At 36.3% G+C, this 17,666-nt stretch overlaps 1 protein-coding gene across 1 annotated transcript in view; it reads right to left on the bottom strand.

Annotated features, from left to right (window-relative positions):
• The window catches only part of LOC110379299 (guanylate cyclase 32E), a 102,204-nt gene that overhangs the window by 17,338 nt on the left and 67,200 nt on the right, over positions 1-17,666 (bottom strand). The window contains exons 10-12 of the mRNA XM_064039866.1: positions 12,336-12,473; positions 9,947-10,216; positions 5,308-5,445 (exon numbers count right to left, since the gene is read on the bottom strand). Coding sequence (XP_063895936.1) covers positions 5,308-5,445; positions 9,947-10,216; positions 12,336-12,473 — 546 coding nt within the window. The remainder of the gene's footprint in view (positions 1-5,307; positions 5,446-9,946; positions 10,217-12,335; positions 12,474-17,666) is intronic.

A 17,666-nucleotide genomic window follows, 5' to 3' on the forward strand; every position in this document is an offset into this window, starting at 1 on the left:
ACACATTAGGGAAGGTGTAAGGCGCTCTTTAGATGATCAATTAAACTGCACAATATTACGAATTGTGGAAAAAAAAATCATTTTTTTTGCAACCATTTTTGTCTATACCTATAGGTTTATCACCTACTATTAGGTCGTGGTGGCCTAGTGGGTAAAGACCAACCTCTCAAGTATGAGGGCGCGGGTTCGATCCCAGGTCAGGCAAGTACCAATGCAACGAGAGGGAATGGGATGCCGTCGCCTCCTTCTGCGAAGCGGTCATGCTCGAGAAGGAGGAGGCGGAACGCCAGAGAGTCCGCACCTCTCATCCCGGCCGCCGCGCTGGACCAGGTAGACACCATGGGCGCCGGGTGTCGCGAGATGACTCCCGGCCACCGTAGGCGTGGGTCTGTGGGTGGTGAGTTCGGGTGGCTCATCGTCCCTCTGTCTTCCTAGACGACAGACCCGTGTCGACGGCGCGCGTTGTTCCACGCGCTCCTCAAAGAGACGTCAGCAACCCCAGCGGGGCCCAGCAGGGCCAAGGCCTGCCGGGGCTGCGGGTTGTTCGAAAGAGATACCGCGGCCCTGGTACATAAAAGGCCTATGACGGAACACGACGATTTTAGTCAGTAAAAGTCTGACACTCCCTCACCGCTGCTAACCCACAGCGGGAGGGGTCATTTGATGATTTTACGTCGATAAAAAAAAAAAAAAAGGTCAAATAGGCAGTCGCTTCTTGTAAAGCACTGGTACTCAGCTGAATCCGGTTAGACTGGAAGCCGACCCCAACATGATTGGGAAAAAGGCTCGGAGGATGATTTTGTCTATACCTATATGAGAATAAATCCTTATATCGCTTGGCCCCGCCGTCACACATGAACTGCTCGACCAATTAAGCTGAAAATTAGAGGGGAGGTAACTTAGACCGGAGAGAAGGATATAAAACATTTTTGTCACCATGTGGCTACGGGAAGCAGTTAAACGACGAGGGTGAAACTGCGTGCAAAAGCTAGTTCCACAATAGTAATTCTTGTAATATTGTACAATGTTATTGTATGGAAGAAGAAGACATGCTGCGCCGACCCCAAATAAAATTGGGATATGGGCAGGACGATGATGATGATGATGATGATGATGTACAATGTTATTGTAGTTCTAGGGGGCGTCTAGACTATGTGCGTAGCGTGAAAGGCACCATAGGAAATCTAATGTGCAAACGCCCTTAGTCTACAAAGTTAGATTTATTAGATTATCTGATCTAAATTTAGACCATGATTGATAGAGTATTGACCATTCCAAAGAAACATTGCCTATGTACATTAATGTTTAATCAGGAATAGAAACCGACTAGTAGTACTAATATCATGATTATAATTACCTAGTCTGTTAGCGATCATCTATAACGACTACTGTTTTTTTTACTCTTTGCCTCGTAGGCTGCTATGCTCCGATACAAAAACTTAAACATCTGTCGAACACTTGTCTAAAAAAAGTGTGGCTGCAAACCGGACCTTATTTCAACGTCATAATCTGACAGTTTAACAGACGTTTAAAAGTTTTTGTGGCACGACGGCTAATTTTCATTCGTTTATATAAGTTTCCCTAAACATAATTCTTTGTAATATGTGTATGTATAATCAAATACGCCAGCATCTCAACAAAATGTCCTCTGTAAGTTGCCCAAGGACAAAAATAAACTCAAGGTCGAAAATTATCCTTTTACTCAAACCATAAAGTTTATTGCCCTTATAAAATGTGATAGTTAGGTTTATTCGAATAGAGGCCGTTTTGTAACTACCATAGATATGAAGAAAATAGAAGATTTAATCTAAGAGTCATACAAACATTGGGCGTATAATAATGGAATTGGAAAAAATGACCTTGAAATGTATGTTGACTAAACAAACAAATGAACTTTGATGAAAAAAAAAATTATGATAAGTTGTATATTGCTTTCACAAAAAATGTACTGAACCGATTGCATACAGATTTTCATATAAATTTGTGTTTAGTAGGCTACTTTTTATCCAAATGCGTGTAGTAGTTCCCTCACGACGAAACAGCTTGTTAAGAATAAAATGTCATTATTTTTCACTTTATCTTACTTCCAGTCTATGTCTAAGCGTTCCATTCTGTCTAAGTACTTGCTTCAGAGAAAAACTGCTCAAAATTTTCAATAACTTGAGTAATCTTCACGAATCAAATTCTTTATGGAATTAATTTGGCCGTCTCTTCTTTCCATAATTTTTCACCTTTTTACGATAAAAAACCGCAAACATTTTTCAATCTTCCTCAAACTTATTTACTTACAAAATATTTTTTTAACTTCATCAATTCCTTAACTTGGCCACTTCGGAAAGCTTACAAAATTGAGCCATTTGATTAATAATCTGTTTTACAAAATTTACGACCCATTAGATAACAAATTAATGGGCCGCGTCAAACATTTTGATATAAATAGAAAAAAGCCGCTATTCAAAAAAGTCGTTGCGTAAAGAAACGTAATTTTGGCCAAGGCCAAGATTTTTTACACAATGAAGACGATCGATGGTGTTCATCGAAATATTTAATATCCAATATCGAAAAGGTAAATGTGAAAATGAAAAGGCTATTTTCGTAAGTATTGAAGTATATTTGAGCCATTTTTACTTTACCTGCCAATCAGTTATTGATATTTAAATTAAGCCTCAAATTAATGCCATGATATCTGCCTGATATAGTGGATAAACCCACACATTTTTATTGCATAAATTCCAAATAGATGAAGTAGATATGAAAGGTTGTTTGTAAAGCAGTTTCTAAGAGTAATTAGGTACAATGTTAGGTCTATTACATATTTCTAGCTAAAAATACCTAAAACAACATTACATAACTGCAAATATAATATACCTACATAAGTATCTAAATGAGAATGATCGAGTTGAGTTTGAAGAAAGGAAATGTACAAAAAATAAGAGAGAACTGAAATGGTTTAGGTATAACAGGAAAAAACGGGCCTTATAATTTATACATCGATAAATACGCATATAAACTTTTCTGCCGTAGGTCGTATCAGGTATGCTATCGTAGGTTACCTACCTATATGAATGTGACGATAAGAGGGCACACCTGTGCCCATATTCGTGGGGTAGTATAAGTTTATAATATGTATAGTGTTCTAAATCAAATATACTTTCACACATTTATAAAATTTTGTATCTAATTACGAAAAAAATCGACATCCAAAGTTTGTGTAAATAAAAGTTAAAGTAATAAATCAAACTAGCAATTCTATCTACCAATTTAGTAGCCGAAATATTCGTGACAAGTTGTAAGCAAAACTACGAAATTAAATAATACCTTTATCCCTTGCCACCCACAAAGGCGTAGAAATGGCTTTAACACTACCAAAGTGAGATATCCCGATAAAATCGGATCGCAATAAATTACGTTCATTTCTCTAATCCTGGGGGATCAGAAACTTTGATAAACCGTGTTTACTAGAAATTGCGTAGCACGGAATGCATAATAAGGTTTGATGGTTTAAATTCCTTTGTTATTAATCTATCAGATTTATTCGATTTTTGTTTGGAAGAAAATATTATTAGCAACTGTATTTTGCAAGTTTGAATTTTGTTATTCCACATCGGGTAGAAGAATGGTGGAACCAGAGTTCTAGGCATAAATAGACACGTAAATTAACAGACAGACATACAAAGGTTTTATGCTTTTTTTTCAGTAAAAAAACGACACTCATTTACTCATTTACCTCACAATGTTTCTACAACTTTTTAGACAACTGGCTGCTCCCCTTCTTAGCCTGTGTATGTATTATTCTGATATTAAAAGCTACATACAAGACAAGTTTTACCAAAAATTCATTCAGTTTTTGCACGGAAGAGGAACAAACACCCAAAAATACCTAATACCTACCCCATTCATACATATCAACTTTTGCGTTAAAATATGGTTAGGAAGATTATATTTCAGATACAGCATTTATTATTTCCCCAGTCCGCGGAACGTAGCCATCAAATCACAGTTTTGCTTCCCTCATAAAACTAGTAATCTACTCACTAGATCACTCACCAGTTTAAGCTCCTTCTTGATAGCTCGGGTGACATCAATGCTCTTCTTCTGCAGACGCTTGATGGCGACTATATTCCCTCTATACATGGCTATGGTGGTGTGAGTGCAACGGGTCTTTCTTCATGCACAGACAATAATAACAATAGAACCACACTCACCAGTTTAAGCTCCTTCTTGATAGCTCGGGTGACATCAATGCTCTTCTTCTGCAGACGCTTGATGGCCACTATATTCCCTCTATACATGGCTATGGTGGTGTGAGTGCAACGGGTCTTTCTTCATGCACAGACAATAATAACAATAGAACCACACTCACCAGTTTAAGCTCCTTCTTGATAGCTCGGGTGACATCAATGCTCTTCTTCTGCAGACGCTTGATGGCGACTATATTCCCTCTATACATGGCTATGGTGGTGTGAGTGCAACGGGTCTTTCTTCATGCACAGACAATAATAACAATAGAACCACACTCACCAGTTTAAGCTCCTTCTTGATAGCTCGGGTGACATCAATGCTCTTCTTCTGCAGACGCTTGATGGCGACTATATTCCCTCTATACATGGCTATGGTGGTGTGAGTGCAACGGGTCTTTCTTCAGGCACAGACAATAATAACAATAGAACCACACTCACCAGTTTAAGCTCCTTCTTGATAGCTCGGGTGACATCAATGCTCTTCTTCTGCAGACGCTTGATGGCCACTATATTCCCTCTATACATGGCTATGGTGGTGTGAGTGCAACGGGTCTTTCTTCATGCACAGACAATAATAACAATAGAACCACACTCACCAGTTTAAGCTCCTTCTTGATAGCTCGGGTGACATCAATGCTCTTCTTCTGCAGACGCTTGATGGCGACTATATTCCCTCTATACATGGCTATGGTGGTGTGAGTGCAACGGGTCTTTCTTCATGCACAGACAATAATAACAATAGAACCACACTCACCAGTTTAAGCTCCTTCTTGATAGCTCGGGTGACATCAATGCTCTTCTTCTGCAGACGCTTGATGGCGACTATATTCCCTCTATACATGGCTATGGTGGTGTGAGTGCAACGGGTCTTTCTTCATGCACAGACAATAATAACAATAGAACCACACTCACCAGTTTAAGCTCCTTCTTGATAGCTCGGGTGACATCAATGCTCTTCTTCTGCAGACGCTTGATGGCGACTATATTCCCTCTATACATGGCTATGGTGGTGTGAGCACGACGGGTCTCCATGTACAGACAATAATAACAATAGAACCTCACTCACCAGTTTGAGCTCCTTCTTGATAGCTCGGGTGACATCAATGCTCTTCTTCTGCAGACGCTTGATGGCCACGATGTTACCTCTATACATGGCTATGGTGGTGTGAGCGCGACGCGTCTCCATGTCATGCTGCATTGAAGTCTGTAACAGAAGTGGGAAGTTTTGAGTAAGTAGGTAATTAAGGCTCAAGTTTAAAGACAATCTAAACGTCTGTTTTAATTAGAACTGTTTACTACGAATTTTCACGTTTGATATATTAAAGTAAGTAAGAATTTTCGTTTTGACTAAAGTAAACAGTTGTTTTAATAAAAAACGTACGTTTATGTTGTCGATACTTTCGGAGTTTTTAGAAGTAAAATAAAAAGTTGTATAGGCAGTACACTCTCTGGTAGGTATATGTTTTTAGCGAGTGGACGATCTATTTAAAATAGTCCTCTTACTGGACCCTTGCTTAACCCGTTGTATTTCGGAGATATACGCGAGATACAATTGATTTTCTACTGTATTATAATATGACGTTAAGCTTATTCTGGGTAATTGAATTTCGTTTTTTTTTACCAATTTTAGGTGCAGGAATTTTTTATTTATTTCCCGGATTAATTGGTTTCGTATTAAGTCTGTTTATACAAAACACATAATTACGACTTTTATTTTATACGATAAAATAATAATGATACATATTTTCCACGTGTGTTTAATTCTCTGAAGAATAGTCGTTATTTACAAATAATACATTGTGTATCTAACCATGTATATGTATTTAGCTACCCGAGTCCCAATAGAGCCTCCTAAAAAGAAAATATCCTACGTTCTCTATTCAAATATTTGCTCTAGCTAGAACTAAAGCCTTTGTCGATAGTCCACAGCTGTGAATAGAAGAAAATAAACCAATGTTTTTTTTTCGTTGCCATGGCAACAGCGAGGTGAGATGGATAGCCTAGCAACTGAAAGTAGGTATGGTATTCTCGAAATAGTGTCTGATGGGAGTGAAGTCTTGGGCTTAATAACTGCTGAAAATGTTGGATATGGGCTTATCCTTGAAATTCCTTATCTCTGGTGGAAATCATAAGTGGACACTTATATGATCCCGCAGAATGCAGCGGGAGCGAGTATCAGATTTTACTGACTAAAACATATATTATTCCCTGTGGAGCCATTACTATGCCCCCGGACATGGTAGCGGTGACAGACGACAAGCCACCTATAGCTGCACGTACTGGCCCGCGCCTACGATAGTCGGGAGTCGTCTCTCGACACCCAAAAACCAAGTTGGGGCGAGAAGATCACCCTCTCAGACCTTCTTCGCTAGAATGACTGCTTAGTAGAAGAATATAATATCACTAGCTTTTGCCCGCAACTTCGTTCGCGTGGAATAGTGACTACCAGCAGATTTTTGATATGACCAATAGATGGCGTTATATGTCCGGAATAACTTTATTTTTATTTATTTTTTGTAATAAAAACTATCCTATGTCCTTTCTCAAGTTTCAAACTATGTCTGTACCAAATTTCACACAAATCGGTTCAGTAGTTTAGGCGTGAAGAAAAGACAGACAGACAGACAGAGTTACTTTCGCATTTATAATATTAGTTTGGATATCTTCTCGCATCGAACCATGATTTGAACTAGGACCAAGCGCACGAGTGCCTGTGACTGATCTGTGAGTTCCACCGTGTCCTCCAGGTAATTTATGAAGTGATGATGCAGGTGTGTCCAAAAATAATATTATAGTTGAAGTATCTATGCGTTACACGTGCAGTATAAAATAACAAAACGTGTTACTCAATATGTTTTCCGCATGGGGATCTCTTTACAGTCAAATACATATGTATATTTTTGTCGGTAAAACCAATACATTTTCCATGGAATTTTACACAACTGATGTATCTGGATATACATTTCGGATAAACCTTATGGGTGGTTTCTTTCATAATGGGAAAAAAATACAGCTGTATTTTGTCTAACCCTTTTCCAATTATGATGATCCCGGTCACACGGGCTTAAACTCAGTTAAAATAATAGAGAGAATGAAAACTGTTTACTCTTAGGCAAACAATTTTGGACTCCAAGGGCCTTACTACAAAAACTTTAAACCCTGTTTTACACTTGTCTAATAAAATTTTGGCTGCAAAATGAACCATATGTCAACGTCATTATTTGACATTTTTTTAGACAAGGCATAAACTGACGTTTAAAAGTTTTTGTGGTAAGGCGGTAATGCTTTAGTAATATGAGTCATAGAACACGGACAGAAAGTACTTGATGTTCAAATCTTTATATTGAATTTCACCTAATCACATTTATTCAATCAATTTTGGACTCTATTGCTATTACAATATGTGCTACATTAGCCAAGTAGAAAATATTTAGTGTCTTAATTCTTATCCCTATAGGTAAGGAACAGAAAACAAAATTCGTTGAGTAAAATAATTTCAAAATTCTTGTAATGTTTTTTTGAAATTGGAATGCTCAGGTACATAGTATGTTATTTTAAAATTGGAATGTAGGTATGTAATGACAAGGCTGTGTTCTTCTTTCGGTAAAATTAAAACATTTTTGGCATTATTTCTGGCAACGTTCTTTTTCAGGAGACCATATTATGTTTAAGCTGTCGCTTCACCAAATATAACGTAAAGTACCTAGGTTAATACAACGATCATTTTATTAAGTTTAGAAAACAATAGCTTGATTTTTTTCCAAAAAGCAATACTTTGTAACAGAACAATGACGAAGAATAGTTTGCTATAAAATAACTACGTAAAATGATTGGGATTTTGATAGAAAACGTTGCTATTCAATATAGATTCATTGGAGAGCTGTTAAAATAATGTGATTATACAATGCTTTAGCAAATTCTTGTAAATAGTATAATTTCCGCATTGTACAGCAAAACAATGTTTATTGGTAACGATTTAATATCCGATTCAATAAGAGAAACCGTTGTTTTCAATTAAATTATGATTCTGTTTTGTATTTAATTTATTTTATACTATAATGCGTTTAACTACTAAATAGTTTATTATTATTTTATGTTGTAGAATGTAAAATAAGGTTTTTTTATGATTAATAAAAAACCTTGAAAAAAAAATTACGCTCCGGATGCTTTCGCAGCCGCAAAGTAGCTTTCACACTCAGAATGTACGGGTGCAAGATATACGAGCAAAAAATTCACTAGTGTGAAAGCATTGAACACGCGATTGCCTGCAGCGCGTATCAGTAGAGAAAGGAAAACTGTGTCTAACATTTTTTTTTTTCTGTTAGATTTTATAACTGGCCGGTATTTGAGCATACGAAAAAAGGTTTTATTACGATGAAGGCTGTTGTATGTTGTATTAAACTTATTTAGCTGACCTTTTTTTTGTTTTGTATGAAATACAACTTATTTAGTATACCTAGTTATTAAAATAACCAGTATTATATTTGTTGAGCCATTTTGCCATTTACAATAATGACATATAGATGGAAGCTGAATGAATCATTAGGTGAATGAAAATTTTTGAACCAAATAGTTATACCTACCATACCAGGCGCTTAGGAATTTCAGTAATTAGCTAAATCTATGCCGAAATACTTTGTAGAGAGAGTAGAGAAACTTTGTTAGTTATAAATTATAATTTTATTAGTTCAGTAAAGTTTATTTAGAAAATAATCTGTGTAATAATTTTGAAATTATGAAGCATATTTTCATAAAAGTACCTATTAAAGTAAATTGTTTTATAATAATAACTAGTAATAAACTTTTGCCGTACGATATCGGTATCTGAATGTTGTGACTGACATGACTAGAGAAGATGGAAGAAGAAAACTTTTTAGTAAAATTGGATAAGGGAAGAAGGTTAATAATTACTAGAAGTTTCCCCGTGGTTTTGCCTGCGTCCCGAAGGGTACTTCCCACATAGTTAGAATCTATGTAGCCTATGTCTAGGTTATGTCCTTTCCAAAGCTATGTTTTATACTTACCTATATGCGCTTTCATCAAAATCGGTCAAACTCAATAGACAAACTGAATTTCGTATTACAATATTGGTATGAATACAGTTTTGATGTGTTAATTGAACAGATTATTGCCTACTAATGAATTCAATCCAAACTACACTTCACATAATTATATGCCTATTAACTCGAATGAGCGGCCATATTGGATATTATTTACTCGGTCAAATCGCACATTGACCCGGTTTAAAAATGGTTTCGAAATTCGATTGTAATCACGATTACAGAATCCCTGGGTTATCTCAGTTTTAATCAGAGTGAACTAGTCAGTTTTCATGAAAAAAGTAGGTCATGCTCAGAAAATTAAATGAAAATGCGGATTTTCAAATTAATTATCGGAAAACAGCATTTTGAAGTCCTTAATGTTGATAGCATATTTGATTTCAACAGCGTTAATTACCGATATTTTAAAATGAATTCAGTGAGATTTTACACTTTTGAAAAAAAATAATATATATTGGAGAATGCAATCAATTCAACCAAAAAAAAGTCTTAGATGAGCTGCCTATTTACTTCTGGGAATAGTAACTGTTACACTCAAACACACACGGATACAATTAAGTTCAGCTCATATACCTAAGAACCAAATACTAAAGCAAAATACAAAAAAAAGCTAATATAATATAGCAAACTCACTTCACACACTACCTTATCAGAGCTGCTCGCATTATACGCCGAAATAAACGTCAGATCTTTGGCTTCTATCCTCCAGAGGACTGACGCCAACTTCTGCTCATATCTATAGTGGCGAACCAGCAGTGCTGCTGCCAAGATGGCTGCCGCGGCCACTGCTGCTGCTGCTGAGAGTACCCCAGGGTCGTGGGGGAGTGAGCACTTGATGCCGTCGAAGCCGCAAGCCGGTTCGGCCACTGGGGGACTTCCCCCTATCCAGGCTATGTTTGATGCTCCTACTAGTTCCTGTGGGACAGATGATAAAAAAATAACTAAAAGGCTTTCCGTATTTTTATGTCAGGTTTTAATGAAAGCACGTATACTTTTTACTGACTGACTCTGCGTTTTTCTTTGCACTTTAAAGTCTGCTATTACTCTCGCAAAATTAAACTTAAAATATATCTTGTAAATGTAACAAATAATAGATGGTATTTGATAAATACCTCTTTGATACCACAGTGATGTAAATTATTACCTAACAAGTTACGTCTTGAGTTTTCGCTTTCACCAAAAATAACTTCACCTAAAATCATAACTTAAAAACAACATTCCAAAGAAACCAATATTTTCCTTTCATTTCGTAGGATTTATCGAATCCATTCATAACAAGACCCAATGTCCAGCTGACTGCTATAAGAAACACATTACATAACTCCTATGTCCCAAGCTATTTGAGCCCTTATTTATATTTTATGAGAAAACTGTTTCCAAGATCATCAATCATTAAGGCCTTTCAACGATCAGATCATCCATATATCAAAAGTATTAACACAGAATATAGATGAACAGTTGTGAAAGTACCTACTTACGTTCGTAAACCTTACACACGTATTATGTACATCGACGAGCTTTTACCGGCGCTATCGGTGCTGTCAGTACTGAGTGTCGTGCATCGAGCACATGCGTGTGTGAGTGACATTGTTACGAACGTTAGTACGTAGCTTCACTACTGTTTACAAGAAAATAGATTTGAACTGTGGTATTAGTGTCGTCTATATATAGTCTCAAAAGTAGGTAAAACATATTTGGAATTACGTAATGTAATAAATTGCTACTTCCCACGATTTAGTTCGAATCTCTAAATCCACTTCACGCGTCCTTTTTTGGGGAAAATCATCGAATGATCCGCAAATCCCTGAAAATCTCGTTGAGGAAATGTCAGACTCTTACCAACTTAACCCATCTTTGAACCTTCTGGAACCCTTTGTGTATCAGGGCCGCGGTAACTCTTTCGAAGTATCCCGGCAGCCCACTTACTAATTGCTTTCTTGTGATTTAACAGACTGATAAACGGACAACTAACTTTTAAGTAGGGATTATCAATGAAGAAAACAAAAAGCTTTTAGGCCATATTTAATTGGATTTGAGATCAATGATCTTTAATGTAGACAAGGATAAATTATACTTTTTCACGTTTATAAGGACAATAATTATAATTGGACCATGGTCTTCTTTACTTGTATTTTGTTCCACATTTGCTTCTGAATTTTTGCAAAAAAATCGGAGCAAGAAAACTGTTTTTGTGCTTATAATAAACCTTTTATTCTAGGTACATATTTTTAGATTTCAAGATGTGGGTATAGATATTAAAAATTACAACAAATCAGGCGGTGTGGCGTTGTTTTTCAACCAAATATTTTTCGCAGTAGGTATTGTCGTTCAGTCAGATATTTATCGATGTATTAAGTAAAACACTGATATTTTATGATGCTGCCTAAATTAAATGTACCAAGCAGGCAAAGTCACTTGCAAAAGCTAGTACAGTATATTACTCCTTTCACTTATTTTATTCTAGCATCCTTTTGCTTCGGTAAACATGTTTTCAATAGAACTTCATTTTCTTAGTAAATGGGTCTCCATATTTTTGTTAGGAACATCGGGAAAATATTATTAGTGGTCAGCAGTGCATATATTAGGATAACTGTTATGCTCCTAATATTTCTTTTATTGGGTACATTGTAACAAACAAGATTATGGTTATCAAATTACTTTATTTGCTTTAGTGATTTTCAAAAGGCTGTATCGCCAAGGAAAATCATTGAACTGCAAAAAAAACTAACAAAGATATAGAATCCGAATATTCATTTGTCCAGATCTGAAATAACTCTAAATAAATCAGCGAAAGAAAAGGGCTCCTGATGCAAGATGGGTGGGCTTTATAATCAGAAAGAATCTGACACTCCATCTTCAATCACAGAGGAAGGAGTGATTTGAAGATTTCCTACATAGCAAGGAAAAACCTTGTATGAGGGAAATACCTATATCGAACCACAAAAGCACTGACATAACGTCATTATGTAAATATATATTAAAAGTAAAACAAATGTATCTGTGAATTAATATTACATAACAATTGTACACTTACCGGCAAAAAATCTGAGGCATTAACATATCGGAAGGTAGCTACAGGCTGGGCGCTCCAACCGCCAGGAACATTAGTGTCAGCCACCAGGCCGATGACTGTGAAGTTGCCCTCAGCATCACCGGCACTGTCCATGTTCACCTGAACAAGAGAAAACATTACTTATATTTGGAACATTGATCTTCATTTGTTTTTGCATCTAATGGACGAAGCCTGTCGGGGCTGCGGGATAGTTCGAATGAGTTACCGCGGCCTTGGTACATAAAGAGTTCCAGAAGAAACAAGGTGGGTTTTATTCAGCATAAGAGTGACACTCCCTTTAAAAAGGATGAGTCCATAGATGATATCCCATCGCATAAAAAAAGGAGGTCATGTTACTTAGGTACGAAATTATGAACTAGCCGTTTTCCCGCGGTTTCACCTGCGTCCCTTGGGAACCACTACCTGTACCGGTATAAAATATAGCTTAGGTACTCGGAAAGAGTGTAGTTTTCCTACAGAGAAATATTTTTTTTAATCAGTCCAATAGAATACAAATATTTTAATTTTGTAATATTATAATAGAATAGATTCGCAAACGTGACTGGAACGCAATATTCACGTATTCATTAGGGCAATTTAAATACAACCTGACCTTATTTGTTCATGATCATTTTATTATGAAACGGCTTAATCAATACAGATAAATTAGAATATGCGACAATAATATTGTAAGACCTAAGGTAGACTGGCAGAGAACGCCTAAGGCGTTAAGTCCGCCGTTGTGCATAAAGGATTTTAAATGAATAAATAAATATTGTAATGATACATTGATAAGTAAATAAATGTTCTGTGCAGAGAAGATACAATACATTAATATCATCACGCATGCTTAAGGCTGGAAGAAATACAGTAAAGTATTTCAAAAGTAATGAATTTAATTATCTACTTAATCAACAAAGAGATACAACATATGAATATTAATACTTGCTACTCTTAAATAATAACGGTAGGGATAAAATTGATATTTCCCGTTCAGAAATGTACAAAAGAGAGGAAAGTATCGCAGAATATATTTTATACGATTACATGATACGCGTTATGCATACAAAATACGGATTATGAATACAAAATTATTTTTTATCCTCTTTCCGTCTCTGACTAACGCTTAGAGCCCTCACATACTGTCGACTAAACTCTGGTCCGATGGTTGGCTGACATTTTATTTTAAACATTGATTGTATTCACAATATGATAAACGATCTTCAAAATTAATTAGTCGGTCTAAAACTTTTTTTTCAGTGTAGTGTCGGTCGGATAAATGACCGTTTTTTTTAATGTACCTATGCAGCATGCGATGCCTTTTATAGTTGTAAAAGTATCTATGGAGTTTCTTGCCGGCTCTTGAACATGATACCAACTTTTTGGAACCGTGCAACAAGTTTGACGTATCATAAGAGCCTGTAAAGGACTATTTGAAATAAAAACATTTGACTTTGAAAAGATGCAGAGCGTGTTTGAACACACTACTCTATGAAATGGCCCGAGAGATTTGGGAACACAACACGCTTTCAATAGCCCAATTACTCTAAGCTCTTAAGGGAATATTACAAGATATTGAACATCACCTTTTTGTAATGTGAACAAAAAGAAAAAATATTTTATCAAAAGTAAAATTGCTTTTGATATTTTATTTAATTTTTTCCTGCATTTTCCAGAGTGTATACCTAATTTATAAATGTTTAATTTAATGGCTGAACCTGCTGAGAATATCTTTGGAGTTTCATCTGTGTTAAGTAATATTTTTTGTATAAAAGAAAACCATTGGAAGCAGTCAGTATGCTTGGATATGTTTGTGTGAACGCGCTGATCTCAGAAGCGAGTGTTTTTAGAATTTTTTTTTTTGAGTGTTATATAACATATCAAGAAATGCTGCCGAATATGCTTACTTTATATGGGCGTGAAATCGCTGACGGAAATCTGTTAAGAATAAGTTCGTAATTAAAATTCTAAAGTTGAAGAACAAAAGCAACTCCTATAAATAAATAATAAGTCCACAGTTCTCAGAACCGATGTAAATCTATAAATAAATCAACGTTCACAGAAATACGTCTTAATACATTTTTAGTTTAAAATTCAAAAGCAACATTTGCATTTTGTTGGAATAATTTTGACAGCAACGTAGGCGTTTGAAGAAAATAAGGCTTCGACAAATGTAAACAAAAACTTTATTCAGAAACTTTTCTTAAAATTAAGATAGGGTTTTTCTGCCGAAAAGAACAATCATAAGTTCGGGAATCCCCCTCTTACGACCGTTCCCAATCTTTACTAATATCATAAAATGGAAACATTTTTTTGTTTGTTGGTTTGCTGGTACCCTAAGGACTCCAAAACTATTGAACCGATTTGAAAAAATCTTTCACTGTTGGAAAGTTACAATCTTACCGAGTAACTAAGCTATACTGTATTCCGGTACTCCCGGTATCAGCCGACCAATATTCGGCCGAGTCTTAAAAAGAGTGAACTTGACCTTTTTCTTTCCAAGTCTTCATAAATCTATCTTAATACAAAAAGAATGAAACAATAACACAGCCTTCCCTGAAAACCCGGCTTCCCAGAGACAGTGGGACGAGCCGCTCTGCAGATTGACGAGAAATAAACTAATTGAAACATCTGTCAATACTGCTGAGCGTGCCCGCCTACTGGCTGTGGGAGAGTGGGAGTCAGGGCTATGGCTTCACGCACTGCCGTCACCCAGCGTTGGGACCATGCTGGGTGACACTACATTCCGGCTCGCTACATGCCTACGCCTCGGCGCTCCCACTGCGGCTCCGCATCGCTGCCAGTGTGGTGAATCTGTGGACCGCCTTGGGCACCATGGTCTTTCCTGTAGCAAAAGTGCTGGTCGCATGGCACGACACGCCAGCATAAATGACATTATCCGTCGTGCTCTTGTCACCGCCGGAGTGCCAGCCATTTTAGAACCCAGAGGCTTGGCACGCGACGATGGCAAGAGACCAGACGGGATGTCTATAATGCCTTGGAAGATGGGAAGGTCTTTGGTGTGGGACGCAACCTGCGTCGACACCCTTGCACCTTCCCACCTTCCCAGTACGGCGAGCTGTGTCGGTGCAGCTGCTGCGGCCGCGGAAAACCTCAAGCGGCACAAATATGTAAACCTCACCGGCAATTGCATTTTTGAGCCGTTTGGGGTTGAAACCCTGGGACCATGGGGCCCAAGTGCCCACAGACTATTTCGAGAAATTAGTAAGCGATTAGTGGAGTCCACTCGTGACCAAAGGGCTGGCCTATACTTCGGTCAAAGGATATGCATTGCCATCCAGCGTGGCAATGCAGCCAGCCTTTTGGGCACGATCCCAGCTGACAGCGATGCGGATGAATATTTTGATACCTAGTTTTAATATTTCCCTATTATAGATTAAAAGAATGAAATAAAATATCATTTAGAAAGACCATCCCGGATTTAGTTTCAATAGAGGGATTTATCAGTTCTTTCCTTTAAGCCTTGTCTACACTCGATTGCAATGAAAATGAGTGAATATCTTTTATAGTGATACTGATAAATGTCTTTTTATTATGAAAACAATCTATTACTCATATAATTCTGAGTATACAGCTTATGTATCCTTATCGCCGATAATACTGATTCAGAAAATTATTTTAAGTATTTTTTCGATAAAAATAAGAATAAATTTTTGAAGAGTATGTTTACAATTAATTTAGGAGTATTCCCGAATTCTATTAACTGATTCTTAGTAATGATCTGTATAGAGGAAAATAAAAATAAAGAGTTTTAGGGAAATATATGTATGAGAGTACATTGGCACAGCAGGAAAATGCAGAAATTTTTATTGTATTTTTTTCCTTATTTTGATTTACTTGGACACGTACATTATATAATATTGATGTTCTTTCATCCGAACAAAATTTCATTTAATTTTTCTAACCCTCTTTATGTACCTTCAAGTGTAAATTACTTCACATTCTTGTATTAAATCACAACATATTTTGAGATACTGAAAATAATAGTTTTAGCATTTATTTTTAATTTACTAGGAGCTGAAAAAGGATTTAAAAAATTTATTAGTATAGAATTTCAGTAACGCCCCGAGCTTACAAGAATTCTAATAATTTAAGTATGTAGGTAAATATATGCTACATTTATATAAGAAACCGTAAAGGTGATTATTTGATGTTTATTTATACTTCATTGCGAATAGAAAAAAGTTAATCTTTTGACAGAACAGAATACCTAATTAAAAATAATTGGGAAGATTCAAGTATAGATTATTTTTGTTCGCATTTGTATCTTTAAAGAATATAGGTATATACCTCCCACGTTTATAAATATTTGTTTTCCTTGTTTTCTATTTATATGATTACCACATTTTCAGAAACAGACATTACCTCAATTACGGGGCTTATTTGACCTGAATCTCATCAGTCATTTTATCGTGAAAGAATTACAAATTTTCCTATTCGCTTCACGTGTATTAGAGCTGAATTATATGTAGACAAAGAGATAGGCCACCACATACATATGTATCACCAAGTGGGATATAAAATGCCTTGATTGAAGATGGGCAGCAGTATTTCCGAAGCTAAAATATCCCACACTGCGCTCACCAACACACGTCATCATCATCATCATCATCTTAGCCATACGACGTCCACTGCTGAACATAGGCCTCCCCCTTAGATCTCCACAGATACCTGTTGGAGGCGACCTGTATCATGCCCAGCGAGAATTCCCCAACCTTAGTAAGGTCTTTTTCCAGCAATGGACGTATTAGAATATGATGACGAAAATAATTTCTGGTAAAAACAAAAAAGCTTCGCTGAAACACTACTACCCACGTCGTGAAAAGAATATTTATAATCTTTTATATAATAGGTTTAATTAGGTTTTTTCATGAATGTTTTCCCGGTTTTTTCTGTTTTGGGACAAGGCCTTGAAAAGGCCTCTCACCTTTGTGAAGTGAATCTGTGGGCGCTTTTAGATGTACCGTAGATAATATAATTCAGCGACGAAATATTTTAGAGAAGGAAAATAATAAAAATAGAAAGACGAAACTACGAATAAATAAAACGGATACAAATTAAGCCTACTTAATCGAAAGTATCCGTAACGATTATATTGTTTTACCGTTTATTCCATTTGCTGACGCTTTCAATACCGTGTTTTATCTACTAATGGTCTATTTTGATTGCGTGTCCAGAGTAAATAAGGTTTTCTTTATTTATGTTTTTTTTTTCTCTCTTTCATTTTGAAGGTTGAGTTCTGTTTAAGGTCTTAGTAGGGATTAATTTGGACTTTTACTTTCTATTATTTAT

This window comes from Helicoverpa armigera, chromosome 2, assembly GCF_030705265.1.
Source record: "Helicoverpa armigera isolate CAAS_96S chromosome 2, ASM3070526v1, whole genome shotgun sequence".
NCBI classification, from domain to species: Eukaryota; Metazoa; Arthropoda; class Insecta; order Lepidoptera; family Noctuidae; genus Helicoverpa; species Helicoverpa armigera.